The sequence below is a fragment of the Drosophila bipectinata genome, chromosome 2R (genome assembly GCF_030179905.1).
Source record: "Drosophila bipectinata strain 14024-0381.07 chromosome 2R, DbipHiC1v2, whole genome shotgun sequence".
NCBI classification, from domain to species: Eukaryota; Metazoa; Arthropoda; class Insecta; order Diptera; family Drosophilidae; genus Drosophila; species Drosophila bipectinata.
In genome coordinates, this window is record NC_091737.1 from 9136469 (window position 1) to 9158272 (window position 21804).

The 21804-nt window shown below is 44.3% G+C and overlaps 1 protein-coding gene across 2 annotated transcripts; it reads left to right on the forward strand.

Annotated features, from left to right (window-relative positions):
* The first annotated feature begins 4230 nt into the window (after positions 1-4230).
* On the forward strand, positions 4231-21785 carry LOC108121330 (uncharacterized). 2 transcript variants are annotated; one of them, XM_017235370.3, is made up of 8 exons: positions 4231-4798; positions 10126-10205; positions 15409-15494; positions 15594-15857; positions 18444-19008; positions 19496-19744; positions 19887-20043; positions 20164-21785. In XM_017235370.3, the coding sequence occupies exons 2-8, from the start codon at positions 10151-10153 to the stop codon at positions 20261-20263; spliced, it is 1476 nt and encodes a 491-aa protein (XP_017090859.2). In that variant the 5' UTR covers positions 4231-4798; positions 10126-10150; the 3' UTR covers positions 20264-21785. The 2 variants fall into 2 exon arrangements, with proteins under 2 accessions (XP_017090859.2, XP_070135234.1); XM_070279133.1 differs by lacking the exons at positions 4231-4798; positions 10126-10205 and adding an exon at positions 13201-13321.
* Positions 21786-21804: the final 19 nt, after the last annotated feature.

Below are 21804 nucleotides of genomic sequence, written 5' to 3' on the forward strand. Positions count from 1 at the left end.
AAAGGCGATTTGCAGCTCGGGTGGCCGGGTAATGCGGTTTTTGAATTGCCAACTTTCAGCTTTGTAGTGGCCATTGGGCATTCGTTGAGAGGCCTGGCCAGTCGAGGCCTTTCGATAACTTTGATTAGACCAAAGTGCCACAACTGCGAGTATCCAACAAATTAGCCCACATGAATGCTGGGGAATGTGAGCTTGCATGTGGCACATGTCAGGAGTCAGGAACTCTAACTAGGTGACTCTCGGACTCAGCCCCTCAAGCACTCAGCACGCTGCTAGCCGTACACTTTTCGTGCGCACTGTGACACTTAGCAGACAATTAAGTTGCTGACCCCCGAAACACAACACGAACGGGGTTGCTTGTGCCAAATGACAGCCAGGTTGCATTTCCCACCATTATTCTCACAGTCGCCTCAGTCCCCGGATCCACCCACTGCCCTCCTTTGGGGGGATTTTTCATAATTAATCCAACAACTGCCGGCGGCATTTCCCAGCGCTTATGCCACCCGCTTGCGGTGTGCGGCTCTCTGGTTTCTCGTGGCTCGCTGGCTAGCTGGCTGGATGGCTGGTTGCTGGAAAAGCATTTTCGCCATTTTCCAAGACAATTTGCGAAATTGCACTACTGCCAGGCCTTGCCTTGCCTTGCCTGGCAGGCTCTTTCTCTACTTTCTACTTTCTGCATTTCTCTGTTTTTGCTTTTGGCCGCTTTCAATTCGCTGCTTTTGTTTTTTTCAGCCATTCCTCCAACAGAAACCAGAAAGCAGAGCGGCAATGAAAAAATACGTGGAAACTGGATAGCGAGGCGGCAATTGCTTCAAAATCTCCATCGCATTGCCAAAAGGAAAATGCAGTTTTGGTCATACTGATGATGAAAAATACGAGTCAGCTCCGGGCTTTTCCGGGTTTCTATTTCACAAATGAAGTGTGGAGATTTGGCTAAAGATTCAGCCACCACTATGAGGTTATAGAACCTAAGACCCTTGAAACCTTAACATTTTGTGGTTGAAAACTTGGTGTTTATAAGCGGTTTAAGCTTTCGGAAATAGACCTACTAAGCCCCGTCTGAAAGCCCCAATCAAAAGGTCCTTAATTTATTCCATCTAAACTAGGCAATAAGCTTTTAGCTATCGAGTAAATCAAAAGGCTTAAATTTGTCAGTTTTCCCGCCTCAAAGTCTGTTGGCAATTTAAGCGTGCTTCCTCAATTTCGTAGAAATTTCCGAAGAAACCGAACCCGGGAAGTGTTACGCTCCGTGGAGCTTGTCTTGGGGCCACTTGCCTAATCCGCTTTACCATGTCTGGGGCGCGGATGTCAAATTTGCAGCCAACTCTTGCCAGCCGTCTCCTTTCGGGGAATTCAAAACAAAAACCAAAAAAACAACTATATACAAGAGCTTCAAAAAAAAAGAAGAAAAGAAAAGAACTAGGAAAAGTTTACTGAGGCGCGGCATGTTCTGTGGCAAGTAGCGCCATTGTAGCAAACTTTAATCCCGCTTAAATTATAAATGGCACATTTGGCTTTCCCGCCACTCAATGTTGCATCCACATACAGCCAAGTCGATGGCAATGCCTAGGCCTACTCCGGATACCCATTCCGCAGGGCAGTGCTCGAGTGCTCCGACAAAAGTTTATACGTATATGTTGTCACAATCTCCCAGGTCCTGCCTACAGGAGATTCCTTTTGATGCCTTTCCAGGGGACTGAGGCTGGGACAGGGACAGGGCAATGGCAAACACAAAACACTTTGTATCCTTTTATTTGGCAAGCGGAATGCACTGCACTAAAGCCAAAGTTTACGGCTGGCATTTAGTTGCTCGAGCTCCGGCGGCACCAAACTTCTAAGCCAAAACACGAGCTCTAAAACCGAACCAAAGTGTTGTGACTTTGCAGCTCCCCCATTTGGGGCATAAAATTGTTGCCGACATGTTTGCTCCGCTCTCATTCGCTTGTTGAATTATGATTTTCTGCCTGGCCTGGCAAAGTGTCTCCATCTCCGTCTCTGTGGCACAGTCCGGGAGTATCCATCTCCCAGGGCCAGGAAATCAATTAAAACTTTGCATCTTGTCCGGAGACTAGTCTCTCCACCCCCCCCACATAGTCCCAGGTCATGTTTTCTGCTCCGCATCTTGGCAACTCGTGCATCGGAAATGCCAACATGTACGTAGGGCGTACGACGTACTTACTCTCCGGCACATCAAACAAATGTCAGCAGGCTGAATATCCGTCGACTGTTAAATGCATTTAAACGTCATGCAATGCACAATTAATGCTCCAAGATGGCCCAGTAATGGAGTCAAATTACACACTTCAATGGCCGGAGAGCTGCCAGGCTATTTGATCTTGGACTTAAGTCCATGGATAACATGGTTTGCTGTGAGTGTAGCCCGGTGTGCCATTCCCTCGATTTTCCAGCTCAGTCATGCATTACGGGCACAGATCGCCGGGGGCGAGAGTTTATTACATTTTTTTGTTCAGCCCTTGGACATTTGTTTAGTTTCCGTTCGAGTTTAGCATTTTTTGCAGAACATGTACCAGCATTTTTATGTAATTTGGTTTTTTTTTGCTTGCTGCCTGGCTATAAACTCGTAAAACAGTTAGCAAGTATTGCAGCCGAGAGCCAGCGGCACAAATTTTAATTAGAGTCCGCCACGCAAACATATCCTTGGCCAGGATGCTATACTTTAGGGCCTCCGTTCCATGCCCACTCCCACATCCACACCCCACAACACCACACAGAACACAATGTTTATGTTTGTTTGTCATACATGGGAAAAGTCCCTGGTGCATTGAACGGTATCCAAATAGGGCCCACAGGCGTTTTGTATTCGGCGCTGGACCAGCTCGAGTAAATTGGAGGTCTGGGAATGGGAATGGGCCGTGGACGAGGACGCAGTGCAGGACACAACCCGGTTTACAATAAACAAGGGTGCTGCATTTTAGAGGGAAGGTGGAGGAGCCCCACGAAGAGCGAGAAGAATTTGCGGCCACGGTGGAAGGACCTTCTTCCCTCCTCAAATTCTACCATATATATGTGTATGCAGTTCCAATTCTCTCCTTCCTCTTGGCAATTCACTTTCCTCGTCCTGGTCCTCTTCCTTCCAATTTTTTTTTTGTTTTCCCAGTGCCGAAAACTTGAATGTAAATTTGCTTGGGCTTCGGTTAAAGGCAGCAACCGAAACACAATGAAAACCGCCCATTTCCCACTCGCAGATCAATCGATTTTGTCGAAATGGGAATCTTAAATGTGGTCTTTCTTGAGGACTATTAAGTTGTCAAAGGAACTACGAACCATCTAGTTGGAGACATCAGAACATCATGCAAATGTTTCTGTTTAGAATCCATCAGAGAAAGATCTAATACTAATACTCCATTCTAAAACATCTTATTCCGAAATCCCCAAATGAATCATCTTGTTCGCCACGCGCGTGGGAATTAGAACTCCCGCGCGGTTATTCCCGAGTGGCCCAAAAACACAAAACTTTAATTAATAAGTTTTGATTGGCCACGGTCTGAAAATTGGCTAAAATGCAGTTTCAGACAACTAGTTTTCGATGGTAAAATTACAACAAGGGCAAAGGAATCTCCATCAAGAAATGAAGACTTAACCCATCACTCCAACCGGAATAATCTTGAATTTGTGCTCAAAACCTGAGAGATCCAAAGCAATGTCTTGCCGTGCTCCCCATTTATCCACCTGGCTAATCCGAAAGTAATTATAGCAGCGTGCATTTTAAAGTATAACGGAAATGCCGAAGCATCAGGCATCTGGACCACATTATCCTGTGAACACTGTTCCCAGTATTCGATGCCTTTGGGGGAGAGAGAGGATTGCGCAGAATCAGCATCCACAGTTGTCAGTTGGGTTCTGTGGCTCCTCGAACGCTGGTTGCCTTTGCTGATGGAATCAGTTGCACGTCGGGCTCTTAACGGAACGGTACCACCATCTCCGGAATGCGGAGTATCGTCCACGGGAACACTGTTGTTGTCTGACTGTTGAGAGCTTGGAGGACCATTTCTCCACCTGCAGGTGTTTGGCGCCAAGCTGCCCACTTTGCCTTTTTTCTGTGGCGCAGAGAGACAAATTGTTTATCTTGTGTCAAGTGCTGGGGTATAACCACACTCTAACCCAACACACCAGCCCACCACCGCACCACCACTACCCCGAAAAACCTACTCCTGCAGACCCGCTCCGCTCCGGATCTGAGTTAGTCAGTGAAAGTTTGTTGTCGCCGTTTGTGGGTGCCGTCTGTGGAGTGCTTAACCGTAACGAAACTCGGTTTCTGGGGGAGCCCCAAATCGGATGACATTATCTCCCCGGGCTTGAAGCGGTATACGGCACAGGATCCTCAGCCCACAGCCCACGGCCCACGGCAGGACATTCGCGGTTCTGGTACAAGGAGGGCGGGAGCTGTGCAGGGGAATGGCAGACGGCAGGGGTGTCTGATGGGTGGTGAGACCGAAATTAAAAGCGAAACAAGGCGTCGCACCTTAGGCATGCATCTTTAATCAGGCCCCAATGAATTTGCGCGCTCCGTGGAACCGTGCGAAATGTTTACGGCGTATGGCGTATGAATAAGCAATGAAATAAGCGCTCCCGGGCATTTGTCATTTGGCAAAGTGAAAATTGAAGTGACTGTGAAATTGAGACAAATGTGCTCTGGCATACCGGATTAAAATTAAACCGAAACTCTGCTAAGCCAATACCAGACCAGACTTGGCTAAAAGTTACTTGACTAAGGCTAAGGAATCAAAGGCACCGAAGGAATTGAGGAGGAATCTGGCCTTAATTTATTCTTAACTGGGTAAATATTGAGTTTCAGCTTGCCAGACACGTTTACCAGTTCGGCAGTGTATGAAATGTGGGGATGTTTCACACCTGTTACAACTTAATTACGGCTATGGCTATGGCTTTGGCTACGGCTCGGCAAAAGTAACTGAATTATTCACCTGGAATGCGACTCGAGTGGCTCAGGTAGCTTCGGGAGAAGTATTTGCTAAAGCAGAAATACAAATAGCCAGCGGGGAGAACGTGTGTTGGGGTCTGTGTGCTTTCTGTCCAGCAACTGGGCTAATTCCCCTCGAGGCTGTTGGCCAAAATGGAATTCCTGGGGAGTGGGCAGTACGGTATATAGAGGGAATAGCAGTCATATAAACGAGAATGAATGAATGTAATTGCTTTTGATTTATCTCACTCTCATCACCACCAGCAGCGGCAATAAATGAAAGCGCGGGGGACTGCCAGGCAGGAAATAGAGTGGAAAGCCATTTATTTGGTGATTTCCGCCAAGACCTGGCCAAATAAAGAAAATTCTGATAAATTATTACCCAGATGATTATTGATGAACACTAATTTGTTAAGTCAATGCGACTGGGACGCTCCCTCCCTCGTAAGTACCCCAAAAAACTGAACCCCAAACCTGAACCTCAACCTTTACCTCAAAACCAAAACCAAAACGGAGAAAAGGGAAATGGAATTTGAAATCATAAATTTATTTATGAAGGAATGCCGAGGGCGTAAAGGTCCTTTGGCATTGCCTTTTTCTGGGTTTGCGGCCAACTTATTTGGGAATAAAGGGAAAAAGTTTTACTTTTTGTGGCCGAATTATAAATATATATGTGTATATATTCGTTTAGATGGATATTTGGCACACGTATATGAATTTGTTTTTCATCTAGTGAACACTGAAGGGGGACGCAGGCCAAAGCTTAAAAACGACAAAGTTTCTGGGTCAGATGCCCTCGAAATTCCCTCAGGATCTGCAGGGTTTGAGGGTAACTATTTTTGTGCTTCATTAGAAAGGGGAGAAAGTCATGAATTCTAGATTAGGTATATGATTAATGTTTAACACTGACCATGGCAAAGTTTTCAGATTTAAAATGTGTTCTCTCCAGACCACCCACCAATCAACCCCTTTCCCGCTTCAATGTAAATCAATTTCTGGAATGCATTGGCTATGTTTGTGCATCACTGCGGTATATCCGATTATGCAGCTGTGATAGAACCACAACGATTAATCAATGACACCATAATGGCTTTCTGCCGATTCCGCCGCTCTGCACAAACCATACATCAAATCAGGTCCGCACTCGGAGCTTCAGGAATTCATTTGGCCAAAGATTGAGTGCTTCTCACAGTCAATTAAATAAACAAATTCTCCACAAGCTATTCAGTTTCATTTACCCTAGAATTTATTTATTTTTTTCTACGCAAAATGCAATTCTATAGTCTGGTACACTCTATAAAAAAAATTGTATTGACATTTTTTCAAACATCATGGATACTATTTGATTTTTAAACAAAGAGTTTTCAATTAAATTGTGCCACAGTGCGTATGAGTAATTTTTATTTAAATTCTCTTAGTAGATTTTGGACATCCTTTGCTTATTTTTGATCCTTTATTCATAAATTTAGCTAGAATTTTAATTTAAGAAATCAGAAATCAGAAAGTTATTCTCTTTTTTTAAACCAAATTGAAACAATAAATCTGAAGTATATATTTTTTTACCCTCCAGTGCTCGGTTGGTTGCGAGAAAAAGTGTTCCATTATTTTTTGAAATTAATTGGCCAACGGTTGTGAAACAATTTCCGGTCAGGAATTCCTCTAGCATTTAGGAGGCAAACACGAACAGAAAAAGGGGTGGTGGCTCACAGGATTGGGGGTTGCTGGTTTGGGATCGGGGGGTTTCAAGCATCTCTGCTAGCAGCCCTGAGGCATTTTGAATATTTCATTTTCGAATTTTAATATTGACCAACTGGTCAAATAAATTCGTTGCAAACAAATAAACGAAGCGAAAAGGATGAAAAAGTATAAAGGGTGCTGCTGGATGGTGCTGGTCTTTAGATGGAAGATGAAAGATTTGATGCCGTTCCGATTGTTGAAGGACCTCATGGCATGGTGTCGCATTGTGGCAGGGTCTGTGCACTTGATTCGCTATGCATCGGCTGGTTGGAATTTATGGATTCTGAAAATGTTGACACAATGCCCAAATAATTCAAATGTTGTGCGAATCTGCTGAAATATGTTATACATTCATTTACATGCAGATCTGCTGGGCTTGTTGGCTGGCTGTATGGCGGGGTGACTGGGCTGAGCCCTTCGGCTTTTAGACGGATTTGACACGTAGCTGGGAAAATGCAGATACAGAATTCAAGTGGGCCCATTTCGCAGGATGAGCAACGGCTGCAGGATGCCAGGGTGCCAGGATATTCCAGGGCTGTTGAGAGGGTGTAGTAGATGGTGTGGATTTGGTGTGGAAAATATAGAGTTTTCGTTCACCCATGCTGGTTGTGTTCGTGGTGTGGCGGGAGTGTGTGCTTCCAGTTTGTTTGTGTTGTAGGTATTTGCATTTCCATTTGGTTTTCATTTTTTATTCCTTTTTTTCTACACATTTTTGTTGTTTTATTTTTGATGTTGCTGGGTGCTGTTGCTGTTGACTGTGACTGCAATATTCGCTTGAATAAATTATCCAGGTGAGCATTGCTCTGAATACCAAAGAGGCAGGCAGCACACGCCACATCGGACTTTAAAATCAAAGGCAGATGGTTCGGTAACTTAATTGTCTTCAATTGCAGCCGTTTGGCAATTGGCAGCGGTAATGCATGCTAATTTTCTGAGGCAGTGCGGGCAACAGGATACAGGACGACTTCCTGCAAAATAATGCCATTAATTCGGATTACAATTTCATGTTTCATGAAGTGGCGCTCGGCAATCTTCTCTCGACTATCACCGAAATCTCCTTCATTGTATTCAAATTTCTTTATCCCCTTATAATGTCCGTCCCAGTTTTCATAATGTCTGGGGGTTTATCCTACCACCCCCAGACCCTCCCAGCGCCCTGTCTTACTTTCTTGCCGATCCTATTTGGCTCATTCCCCACTCTCTAGTGTCCTTCTCCCTTTCCAGTCACTGTCGCCTTCGTTCCTCCTTCGCCTTTATGGTTCATGTTCATGTCTTCTTTATCTAAATCATCCAACTGTGTAAATATTTGCCTCGCTTCCTGCATTCCATCCTCGTTATCCTTAAATCGTGCGTGCCGAGCTATACAAAGACAAACGAGTGCGACAGAGAGCGGTCGAGTAAGAGCAGCAAAGAGGTCGATGAGGGAGAGTGCAGGGCTTGGATGAAGCGCTCCAGGAGCGGGAATGAATAAAGCAAACCAGCCAAGCGGCCAACCCATCCCAACACAGCGACCGACCGAGTGAACCGACCTACTCTACACTGGGTTAAATTTTGCATAAGAAACACAAGACACAATGCACAGTGAAACGAGAAACAAAGCAGCTGGGAAAATTTGTAAAGACTCTGCATAAATAATAAAGAGTGAAAAACAGTTCTAAAGAGCCTTTAAGCTTCGGGAAAATACTAGACAGTTGATTTGTTTGAAGGGAAACACGGGACTACAGTCCACGAGCCCACTTAAGTATGCTATAGATTTTACGAGTCAGCATTCTCGAAGCCTTAACGAAAATATAAAATTGAATAATGACATTAGCATCCAAATCGTTAGCTAGGATACTAAAAAGAAGTAAAAAGGCCACAAAAAAATGCTAAACTTTTAGAGTAAAAAAAGTTTTTAAACTACAACTTTTTGAAAGGTACTTGAGTTAAAAATCTAGTTCAGAGTTTCAGTTTCTAAACAGAGTTTAAAAATATAAAAATAAACCAGAATATGATTCAATTTGTTCCACTGTACGTAATTCCGACGGTAAACAATAATCGCAGCATTAATCTGAAACTGTGCACAAATCCGTCAAACTTAGTTGCGAAAAGCGGGGGAATCCTCGGAACGCTGAAACGAATGGCAAAAGGAGACAAAAACAACACAGGATAAAGACTAAAGCGCCAACTAAAACAAAGGCACAAAAACAAACATTGGCGCAGATTTTGGGGCGCTTAAGCTGTCATTAATTTTAAGAACTTTAACCCGCTTTCGCTCAAGACCCCCACCATAAGCCCAGCCTCCACTCGTTATCGGGGCATTCATCAATTTTCCAGGTGGCTCAACTGCTTTAATTTAAAAGTTGGCCAACAACGGGCACACAAACAAATAGTTCAAATCATCTTCAAAAGGCAATTAAGCAGCGTGACTGAGTGTTTTATGGCACTGAAAATTATACGACTATTGCAATGCTTTTTATGATTTTATGCCCAGACCTCCAGCCAGGGCCTGAGCTTGGCTAGGAGGAGGGATCTCCGATGCTATCTGGAATTTAATGGGCCATGCTGGCCAATTATCCCTGAGCACAAAGAATCGGGGTCACCACTTACGCTCCGGCAGATCCACAGGAGTACTCATCACATCTTTCTGAATGATATGAGTTTAGTTTGTTTTGAATACAGTTTTGTAAAAAAAAAAAAAGGACGAACGAAAGATGAGAGTCTTTTATGTCGATTCGAATTTGCCGGCAGTACTGCGAGTATTTGCTGACTGTGACTGTGGTGGAAACCGATACTCGACATTCGAAATGGGGCAAATGTTTGGTTTCAACATGCCCGGAGGTCTGAGAGTGGGCGGTGGTGCGGCCTGGGAGGATAAAAGCTATGGCAGCTAGAGCCAAACATTGACAATATTGAAACTCAATCCGCAAACAGAGACAAAGGCCAGAGATCAGCATCGCCATCATTACCGTCGGCCAGTTGCAATCAATATTCATAAAGATTTGCCAAAAGTTCTCCTCTCGTGTGGGGCACGGGGGTTAGTTGGGCCAAGTTTCGATTGTCTTCGGGGATATGCGTAAAAACTGCTACCAACTTTGTCCTGGCTTATTTCATTATGAAACTTATCAACAGATTTGAAACAAAATTCCCTCTTATTTTTTGTGGGCCGACTGTGGCGCCGCCAACTTTCATAAGTATTTACAATGTTAGGGCGTTTTTGTCAGCTGCATTATGATAAATATTTTACAAAGTTTTCCTTAAGCTTTTTACACGAGCTTACCGCAAGATGTCGGCCGATGGGCCACAGCAGGGGGGTGGCGCCTCTCAGAGGTAAGCTAGCAAGGATCGAAGCGTTGGGGATGGGGGAGGGGGAAATGGCTTAGCTGAAAACTTGAAAGGGACAAAATCCCTTTGGCCTCAAACTATTATTACATGCTCATATAGATTATTCACATTCTTTCACTTTGCAGTCAACCGCAACAAAAGCAACAAAGGATGGATTCTAAAGCTGGCTTAAGTGCGCTGGAGGAGAGGTCCCTGAAAGGTTCAGGTATGTGTACATATATGTGGATTATATAATTGCCAGCAACTGTCGAGAATTTGTCGCTAAAGAGTATTGATTAAATTTTGTTCAGAGTCTTGAGAAGATTTTAAAGATATTATAGATGGCTGAGAGCTGGGATTATCATTCAACGTCTTTTTCTTTAAAGAAAGCCTAACCGTCTGAAAGACCCAAATCCTTTGAAACTTGGAGTTTTTTGTTTATTTCACTTAAAGCACTTTTTTGGTCTTATAGTTTGTCACTTCAAACTATATCCCAGGATAAGACCGAATCGAATCAGTTCTACGGAGAAAAAAAGCAAACATGGCACTGGGGTAAACAGAGGCAGAGCCACCATCCACCACCACTACTATCTCCACCTTAGTATTTATATGGTCTGGAGGGCATTTAGAAAACCCCACACTCGAGAAACGACTTTGTCTGCTTTCCTTTATTTGCCTGTGACTGGGTGTGTATGTGTGTTAGATTTTTTTCTGCTATTCCACCTTTTCGACTTTCGACTTGTTTACGCAAAAGTTAAGGAAGGACATAAAAGCGAGCGGGCATCCTGGCATCCGTCGTAAAAACTGTCGCCGTCACACTGGCTGATGCTGATACCGATAGCGAATTGCAAATGGCGGTTGGGGGAAGGGAATTTAATCATAAACACACAGAAGTCGATGGCGTCATGTGCGAAAACAAAACTATTTGTCGTTTCTGCTCTTGTCCTTCTTTGCCTTTCATTTGAACTCAAAAATTCAATTCAATTTTAGCCTGAAACGGGGGACTTTCTTCGCTTTGACTTTGGCTTTAACTGAACAAAATACAAAGACATCAGAATAGTACTGGAAATAAAAGTGCCAGGGGGATGGCTACGTTGAGAAGAAAAAGCGTTGGGATATATCCATCAAAGCTGATTTTTTGTTGCTACTGCTATTCCCTTTTGAATCTAATCCCAGCAATACTGGAAATTTAAACAAAAAAAAAAAAAATGGCAACATTGGATTACAGATTGTCGCCAGGGTGGAGGCAAAGCGGAGAGCCGAGAAACGGGCATAAAAAGGGGATATAATAAACAAGCAGCGAAGGCAGTAGCGGATGCTTAGCTCCTCCTCCTTACTTTCTCCCCAGGCCCCGCCTCCTTTTCTGAGCCCCACTGCCTCGTGTATGCTTAAGGGCAGAACTTGACTTTTTGGTTTTGTTGTCGGTTCTTGTTTCCTTTTTTTTATGATTATTTTTACTTTTGTTTCGACTAACGAGACGCATTCCGTGGTAATCCGTCCCCGGGGAAATGTTAAACCAAAGGGAGTCCTTCCTAGCAGGGGTTGCCGTACGGGGGGGAGGTATCATCGGTGTCCTGTCGAAAATCGCTTAAATGGACCATCAATGGTTCGGCCACGAGCCGAGAAATCGCCAAAGACATTAACACTGACAAAATGTTGATTAAACTGGCAGCCCCTTTGGGCCATATTGAAATGGCCAACGGTCAGCTGTCAGTGGGGGGTATGGACCGGCAAAGGACAAGAGGGAATCTCTTCACTTTGAAATTGAATAATTTGCATATATACATTCATTCACTTGACTCCCACGTGACCTATGCCTAAGTCGACACGGCACGAAAAAGGTGGCCAAAAATATATATTTCAGGCAGGACATGCAATGCCATATTTTAGAGGAAGTCAGGTTGCAGTGACGCCAACCAGAAGGAATATAAATACGTTGAAATGCACTAACCAAGCCACTATTTTTGGCACATTTCAAAACTTTTGCTTTTGGGAATCCCTCACGGATACGGACACGGACAATTGTGACACCTCTGATGGTTATATTTGGTTTCTCGCTGTGCAGGCAGGTGCTCGAGAGGTTGAGGAAATAAAAGGGTTATATATCATGCCCAAGACAGCGTCATCGCTCTGAAGAGGGTTTTTTGCCAGGCATTTTCCGACCCAGTGCAGGGGTCAGGACCCGGGGCACCGGCGGCGAGCGACGGGCGGGTCAGGCAGCGGTGTATGTTAGCTCAAGTGCCTGCCCCCAAGGCAGCAGCGGCCTCCGACTAAGGAAAAGTCAGAGGGCTGCTACTGACTGGCTGCAAGACAAACAAAAAAAAAGAAGCAGACTCCGGTGTAGGCAGCGGCCCAGGACAGTGTTTTCCGCTTTTCCGGACGAGCAAATGACCCGGAAAGGCCAAACGAAAGGCGGCAGGCGGCAGTCGGCAGGCTAAAGGAAAATGCGGAAAATATGGCATCGGGAAAACACAGACTCTGAGCAGAAACAAAAAGTGGCAAACGGAAACAATTGCAGTGACTGAGCAAATGTTTAGCAACCTGCCTCCGGGGAAGAAATATGAAGGGGAAAGGGGTGCTGGTGGCTTGGGGAAAGCGGATACGGATACGGAGGTGGAGGCGGAGGCGGAAACAGGAAAACGGAAGACCGAAGGAAATGCAAGTTAGTTGAGTCTGTGGCTGCGGCCAAGTTGATATTTAAATCTGATAAACACCATCAATTGTTTAGTCAAGTGGTTTCCATTCAGAGTTTGAACCAAAGCCAGGATGTGCACTTGAAAAAATCTATAAAAAAGGATACTTTTATTAAAGATTTCCCTCAAAAACGTTGAAAGCTAAAAACAAAAAATTAGCTGTGTTAAAAATAGAGTACTTTGAGAAACTAATAAACCAAACATTGTATTACTTTTTAAAAAATCGGCATTCCTTCTCCCAATTAGCCAATTTCCTTCTCACATTTTCTAAAGGTGTTGACTCTTCTGCCAACTATCGCTGCATCCATTATGTAGGCGGGAATTCCAGGTGGATGGGGCAACTGCACCTGGTCCGTTGGCCTGAAATGCATACCTAATTACGTTAATGGCCGTGCTGGCCATAAATTAGTGGAGATTAGGCCACGCCAGCAAATTCCCTCGCACCTTCTGTCCGGGAACCGAAATTTCTGCCAAATCGTACCAGAAACTGTAGAGAAAGTTTAAATGGTAGTGGAACGATGGCGTTGGTAATGGCGGGCCGACAAGAGAAATAATAATTATTATTGTCATGGCTGTGAGCGAAAAGTAATTATTATTATTATTGCCTTTGCTTTTACAGAGCAACGTCGAACCGAGCCGATTGGGACAGGTAAATCAATAAATTTACATAATCATTGTGTAAAAGGCCAATTAATGGCGCTTTAAATGCAAGATGGCCAAAGTTATTTTTGCCAGCGGCGTGAATCGATCAGTAACACCGACACGACTATTGTGCAAAATATCATTCAATTAAAATAAATGCCCATAGAATATTACAAATAAAAGACAGAGCAATTCGTTATGGTGAAAAATTGAATTTATTAAAGTGAAAAGTTATTTGGAGCGAAATTAATTGTTGGTGAAATGCCGCTAATTGAAAAGTACGACAAGGATGGTCCTGGTGGCCCTAGTTGCCCGGGGGAGACCCAGCAAACAACAAAACTTTTGCTGGTATTTTGGCATTTGGCATTCCCCTTGAATGAAATGGAAATTAATCTAATTTCTGTGGGACAAGCGGCCAGAAGGAGAACACGAATATCCTTTTAGGCGTCTAACAGCCATCTGATGAGCGTAATTAATCAAGCAGAAATGCAAAAATGTTTATCCCCAAGACGATGTCTGGCGACCCATCATAAATATTATGCTCGTTGCAATGCCAAACAATTAACACAGATCTACATTTTCCAGCCGCTTGAAATAGCGCACCTGGCCTCCTTTCCGCAGCTCTCCCTGCCCCCATTTCACCTTTCACCTTCCACCTTTCCACCGGGCTCCTTGGCTCGAGTCCATCAGAATGCACTCTGCTGACAACTGCCAGCTACTTATGCATGTTACTGCCACTGACAAGAAACTGCCAGAGAAACAGAAAGGCCGTCTGCCCCCAGAAAGGGGCTGGGAGGGTGGCGGCCTAATAGCCAAGAAAAGGGGAAGTGTCAGGCAGGGTTTTTACCCAGTGCTGACCAAGATACACACTTTTTTAATCAGATTTTCATTAGAAAATTCAAAATATTTTATTTTTTCTAATTGCTGCATTTAAAAATTTATTAAAAAAATTAAATGTTTAGCCATAAAAAAGCTAAATTATCCCCACTGGCAATGCAAATGTTGCATTCCGTTGGAAAAGGCAACGACAAAAGGTGTTAAGAAAGCCATTTCGCCTGCTAATGAGTGACGATGTCTTTGTGTGAGTGTATCTCAAGCAGTGTGTGTGCGAATGTGGGTGTGTGCTTTCTCTCGCCTTTCACGTACGTTTATGAGTGTGTAGGCCTGTGAGTGTTTGTGTGTCCCCGTGAGTCCTTGCCAGGACTTGAGCCTGAGCTGAAGAGCAAACAAAAATGTTTTCATGTTTGGTCCTGTCAACAGATTTATCCATACTGCCCCCCATTCCCAGCCCCTCCTCCTCGAACACCTCGTCCTTTGGTTTGTGTCTGTGTGCAGAAGCATTTTGCTTAATTAGTTACAAACAGCTGAAACTGAGCGAAAGCTACAAAGTACAAGAAACAGAGTAACTGAGAAGGATACTGATGTATCCTCACAGCCACCTCACCAACACTCACCCCATCAGATGTTTTTAAGGCTCCGCCAAATGTTTACAAATGTCGCAACGTCTGCTGCGGGCAGCTAAAGATACAAAGCGACACTACCAAGCGAGATACAAGATATACGAGATGCTAGATACGAGATACATGAAGGTGTAAAGGATGCCGATGCGTTTACGAGCCAGGATGTGGGTGCCGACACAAGTCAGTTTGAGATAATCCGATGAACTTTCCGTCTGTCGCCGGCACACTCATGAGGGCAGATAGCAGGGTGAATAGTGTGAAATTTATTCACTGCATTAAATTCGCACATAAACGAAATTATCTGGCTTTCCAAAGAGAATTTTCTCATTCTATTTAATTAAAGTTCAAGAAGTCGGCAGACTTGTTTAAGAAATTCAATTTCAAAACTATTTTATTAGTTGCTCTTTTGCTGTTTATAAAAGTAACAACTTTGTTTTATTAAATATGTTTTTGTTGCCAAAGTATCTGTGAAAAAATAACATTAAATTGTTTATTTCCCTTTACTCTGAACGACATTTTTGTCCATTCGGAAACCCCGCAGGGGCAGGCTGGGCCATAAAGTTAAATTACACGTTTAATTACACCACCATTAACCGAATGCATTTCCTTATTTTCCTTCTTTTTTTTTTTGCAGAAAAACTCAAAATGCTGGACATCACACGCGACAAGCCCGTGAAGGTGGCCGTCAAAGTGGCGGTGCCAGTGCGAGATCATCCCAAGGTAACACCAACTAACCCACCACCCACATAACCATACAGCCCACACTCCACTCCTATGGAGGTAAACATTTTCATTGCATTTTCTCTCCGTTTGCGACAGTTCAATTTCGTGGGAAAGCTGCTCGGCCCCAAAGGCAACTCGATGAAGCGCCTGCAGGAGGACACCATGTGCAAGATGGCCGTACTGGGGCGCGGCTCGATGCGGGACCGACGGAAGGAGGAGGAGCTGCGCGCCAGCGGCGACAGTCGCTATGCCCATCTCTTCGAGGACCTGCACGTGGAGATTTCGACATTTGCGGCTCCGGCGGAGGCTCATGCCCGGATCGCGTACGCCCTGGCGGAAGTGCGACGTTTTCTCGTTCCGGTGAGTCCTCCAGAACGTACCCTGTTGCCCGGCAACCTTTTTCGGGGCATTGTTTGTGTTTAATACCCATTAATGATTAAAGTTTCGTCCGCTCCCACCCAGCATGGGCAAAATGAGCATCTTAAAGTTGGCCAAAACAAGCTGCTTAAAGTTATGGCACATAAAGAAAAAAATATTTGAAGGAAATATGAATCCTTAATTAACTTCGTTGCGATTTTTTTTTTTTGCCAAACAGAAGCTAGAAACTTTTATACTTGCTTTGCTTTGGTTTCACAAAACTTTTATTCCAATTAACGAAATTTTAATAAATAGGCTTACCATTTGAAACATTTTTAGTATTTAAGCTCTACTTAATTAAAGAGATTATAACTAATATAAAAATGTAATAAACTTAAGAAGGGAATCCTTTCATTATATTTTGAAAGAAAAAACTATGATGTAGATTCAATGAAATAACTGCCCCCATTTTAATAAAGTATTATTAAGATTCTTTGGTAGGAAGTTTCAACTGCAACGCTTTCTTCATTTGTTGAAAAATTAGTGGAAATTATAGAGAATAGTTTCCGAAGTGTAGAGCGGCAAGGACTATAGAGGACTCTCCTCCAAGGTTGTGCTCGTTATCGACTTCAGCTTCCGTGTTTCTGGTGTTCGCGTGGCATGCAGCGGGTTTCCTTAGCTCCTCGCTCACTGACTAAATTGCATTGTGCTGTAATTACATTTGCCGCCCCCACTGGCACTCGACTGGGCTCCGCCCATGCTCGTCATTCTCCTTGTTCCTTGCTGGCTGGAGAGCTTGGCTGGCATCTTCCTCTGTCCATTGTGTGGAGCTCGACACGCCACTGCCATCGCCATCGTGCCCCACGTCTTTTGGTGGCAAGGATTGGATGTACATGCATACATACGTATATATCCATACATACGTACAGGAGTCTCTGTGTGAGAGTGTCGGGGATGAAGCTCACCCCTCTCCTGGTTGGAACTCCCATCCCAACTTGAGACACAAATGTTAACCGTTTACTATCTGTAGCCAGCAGACCGGGCGATTGGTAGACTTCTGGGCCACGGCACGTCCTGGGCATCATCCACACTTGCCCAGCTACCCGGCATACTTTATTTATATATCTTCTTTAAGATGCAGGCAGAAATGTGGGGATTGGACATGGAACAATTTAAACGGAATGCCCGTATATATCCGTATATCTGGAGTAGAGCTGGGCGGTATAATACGGCAAGGGGAATCACAAATGAGCGCAATGGAAAATTATGCTCTGAGACCCCAGCTTTTGATCTATAATTTCCCACAAAATTCAATTCTCACCTAAGCCACATTGTTTAAGCATATTTTCCACATTCCCCCCCTTTTTTGTTGAGGCTTGAGGGGATGAGTTCGGATTTTGTGTGGCTCGGAGTTTGAATGGAGTTTGGGTAATCTAATATATTGACATCCTGGCCTGCCTTCGACTGCCGGCTGCTGGCAACATCAAAAATGTCTCCTGATGCACAATTTCCCCCTCTGAGTTATTCCGATCCGATTACACACGTTGGAAAATTTGCATAGAAATTATTTGATATCTTCAACACAGGAGGCGATAGAGACAAAGGCGTCGAAAGAAGAAACTGTTTCAATTTAGATAAATTGTTGGGCTTTATATATACACTCATGAGGTGGTTGTGTGCTGGGAGTCCTTGCAAATCTCATCTGTGACATATTTAAGCTTCACCCACCTGGCGGGAAATTGTTTATGGCATCTGCAATCACGATTTATGTTTTGCCAGCGAGTGCCATAAAAACGCTGCCTTATGTGACAGTTCTTTGGGAACGGGATAGGTTATAAAAAAATAAAAAAAAAAAAAAGAGGAACAGGAACAGGAAATAGGAAAAGGAGCTCTTCACAGATACATGTGTTGCGGGAGCGCGATTTTGTTGCGAATTCAGATATATATTCATAAACGAGTTAGTCGGTTAATGGGGTTGATGAAATGTGTATCCAGAGTTTCCTGTGCCTGTGCCAGCCTGTATCCTTTGAATCGTTCTCACACCCTCACCCGCAATACCACCACTCGCATAATTGCATTAAGCACTCACAGATACACAGATGCGTGTATATAGGAGATATGGGTGAATTAAAGTGAACCTTGTTTAATAACAAGGTTCTCTAATGAGAAAAGTAGGTTGCACAATGGCTTTAAGGTCCATCACGCATACGCAGTGTTGACAGAGAAATAATTAGTTTAACCTTTAAAACGAATAGCCTCGTTGTAATACAATGAGTATGGGTAGCTTTTAAAGCATACACCTAGAGTACCACCCTAAAAAAAAATATATATATATATATTATATTATTTAGTGTACATGTATCCTGGGGCGGGCAGAAAATGGAATCTGCTCAAAGGGTACTCCGTGGGCAACACGCGACACATGAAACGTGGCGCACAAACTTTTAATTGACATCCAATAAAATTCGCATTTATTGCCAGCGACGGCGGCCAGGGAAACGTGAATTAAATTTAATTGCTCCCACGAACGATGGGACATCCCCGGCACCATCCTGGGCTAATCCCACTATGTATTTTATATGCCCGCAGGACTACCACGACGACATCCGCCAGGAACAGATGTGGGAGATGCAGGCGCTCACGTCCACGCCCGGCATGGGCGGTGCCCATTCGCTGGACGACTCACTCAGTCCTACCATTAATACAAGTAACACGGCCACCGGTTCGGGGGCGGGGATCAATGCTGGCAACTCGAATAGCAGCTCCAGTGGACGTGGCCTGGGCGGCGGACTGGCCGACATGGACACGTCCAACGATGACAAATCGGACAACGACGCCAGCGGCATGGAGTGCCTGTCCACCGTCGACAAGCTCGAGTGCTCGCCCACCTGCGGTAGTCTGGCCATCACCGGCATAGCCAGCATTAGCACCGCCAGCTCAAATCACACCCACCCGCACCAGCACGCCCACACCCACGCCCATGGACACCACCAGCAGCAGCAACATCAACACCAGCAGGCGGCACACCACCACAGCCACCAGACGCACTTCCACCAGTTGCTGCAGCAGGCCCACGGCGGAGCCAGTGCAGCGGCAGCGGCTGCCTGCGGAGAGCATCTCTCGGGACAGGCGACACCGGCGACGGCGGCGGCACGTAAGTGGACTTCTCTTCGGCAGCAGTGGTTTAGTCTGGGTATTAATTGGAAATTACTGCTTCCATTGACAAAGTGCCTGCAAAAGTCAGGGAACTTAATCCCATCTCCGTTGGAGAGTCAATGCAAGCAAAGACCATGGATTATCGGTTTCTAGGGTATTAGGGGGTATACAGGTTTAGTACAGGATATACTTATCAAGTATTATTTGAATATTAACTATCTGAAAGGGGATTCTTTGATATTCTTTAGAGTTTATCACTCATACGCAGTGTTGCCATACAAGATTCTTTAACATACATGGCGTATGAGTAATTTTTAACAAATATTTCAAGTCTGGGTATATTTGAAGACAATAGACTCTTAATTATCCCGAAAGGGTATAGCAAATCTCCATTGCCAAAGACAGAACAAAGACTCGTTCGAAGTAATCCCCCAGCTGCCACTCATTCCATTCTTTTCGTCCTGTTCCGCCGTCAATCCATCCAGTGCACACCACAGCCATGGCGGTGGCATTGCAGCATCAGCTGACAGCCGCAGGAATCGGAGGACTCCTAAAGCCGGCCACCGGAGTCGGAGCCACCATGGCCGGGCTGCCCACCACGCAGGCGAGTGGCACGGCTCTCCAATTGCCCGGCGACGGGGAGGGGGCGGCCACATCCACGCTGACCCTGCTGGAGCCCCCGGGGACCGCTCTCCTGCATCCCGCACTGCGCAACGTCAAGACCATCAACATAGGTGAGTGTGGTGGACGAGAAGCGTTGGGCCTTAGCCGTTACTAATCTTGATTTTTTCACTGAAAAAAAAAAACTGTTTTTCCTTCAAAACTTTAGAACTATGTGTTTATATAGGTATCTCTTTGTTTTTCTTTGTGTACCAGGTGGCGGCCTGGGCAGGAAGCGACCGCTGCTGGGCGTTCCCCGATCCGGAATGAATCCCACAAAGCGCACCGTGATGAGCCTTCTGGCCCGGGCCAAGAACTCGCAGGCCCTTCACTCGGTCCGGCAGCCGATGGTCACAGCGACCAGTTTCGCAGAGTGAGTTGGCCAAAACCCATATACAATTTCCATGTTCCCAGGTTACCAATGGTAGTGGAAGTTGGTTGGAATGGGACGGGGAGTGGAAATGGGCGTCTATAAATGATTCCGTTTGTGCAGGCCGTTGCAGATGCTGACCTCGCCGTTCATCATTCCGCACCAGGCGGTGGACCAGCCGATCCTGGCCCTGCCCAAGGAGAGCCTCGCCCAGGGCGTCTAACCCAGTGACCTGCACCTGCACCACCTGCGGCTGCCCACCACCGGCAGCGGACCGAGTCCGATTTGACCGACGACTACCCGCACCCACATGACGGCTCCAGAGATGCCTCGGGATGCCGGGAACGGGACACATACGATGTTTGTGTAGTTGTTGGGTACTTTTCAATGTAGTAAGGCTATTTATATAAACGTACCGATCTTTAGGGACTAACTGTGAACTTATCTGAGCGAAATCTCGAGCTCGTGCTACACGATTTTATTTTTTACAGAGAATAAACGGAGAGTCTATTTGCAATGAGATGTTTTATTTCCACTGATCCACTGCAGATCCCCACAAAAAATGTTCGATTTAATAGAACAGATTTAAAACTTTAAACAAATTGAAACCTAAAATTAGTGTCAAATTAAAGAAAAGAAAAACCAAGAAAAACTTCAATAGTAATAAATGTAAACGCAATTACTTTAAACAAATTACTTTAACTAAAATATACACACAAAAAAAATACGAATGCGAATGCAGATACCAAAAAACACGAGTACCATAAAATATATATATATATATATATACATATACAATACATGCGAACACGTATACAAGCATATACAGAAACAAATATATATGTGTGTACTTAAATCTATATTAACTTAAGATTAAACCAAACCAAACTACTAAATTAAAGAGATAATACAATAATTTTAAAGTATTTTAAAAGCCACAAAAAAAAACACAAACAAAACCAAAAGACAAAGTCAAATCGCAAAAAAACAGAGAGAGTTTAGAAAAAGTATAGACAGACAGTTGAGGTAGAAACCCCGATCAGAGAGATCCCACCGCCTTCAGCTTCAGTTGCCTGATTGATTGATTGATTGATTGATTCAGCCATATTGAGTCCCCTGAGATGAAGAGCCACAAGCAGCTGATAGAATATGATAGATAGTTCGGTTTCAGTTTTAGAACGGACAGTTTCAGGACATCGAAAACCGCGATCGCCTAGAGAGTTATATATATTGTTTGTTTAAGCTATAATAGTACATATAACGACGCACCTAAGGATAGTGTATGGAAAGGTCTCTGGTCTGAGTTTAGCTAGATTTCCCCCCAAAATCTCCGGCACCCACCTAACTTTCAGAAGGAATCACCTTAGCGCCCCCAGTTACTTTGTTGACAGTGCACAGCCCCGCATAGTACTTACATAGCGATAACCGATATACAATAACAAAACATTATTCAATAAATGTTCACAGAAAGTTTAATCAAAATACAAAAACCAAAAAAAAAAGAAAATCTTAAAAAAAAACGAATATTTACAAGCGTATAGTAAAAAGTAACGTTAAAGTAAAATATTGATGTTCAAAGAAAGCAAAATCCGTGAAAAGTCCTACTCATGTCATTAAATGTAGATGCCAAGTATGCGATTCAAATTAAATAATTAAAAACCCACTTAAACGGGCAGCCTAAAAACCACCACAACCACCAAAAAAAAAAATACACAAAAAACGCCTCCAAAACACCACAACCACCACTACCACCACGAACCACAG

Bases quoted from the DNA above. Each gene is read 5' to 3' on its own strand.
- LOC108121330 (XM_017235370.3), top strand. From the start codon at position 10,151: ATGGATTCTAAAGCTGGCTTAAGTGCGCTGGAGGAGAGGTCCCTGAAA. The intron at 19,009-19,495 runs GTAAGTGGACTT...CAATCCATCCAG, and splicing joins ACCGGCGACGGCGGCGGCAC to TGCACACCACAGCCATGGCG. The intron at 19,745-19,886 runs GTGAGTGTGGTG...TTTGTGTACCAG, and splicing joins CGTCAAGACCATCAACATAG to GTGGCGGCCTGGGCAGGAAG.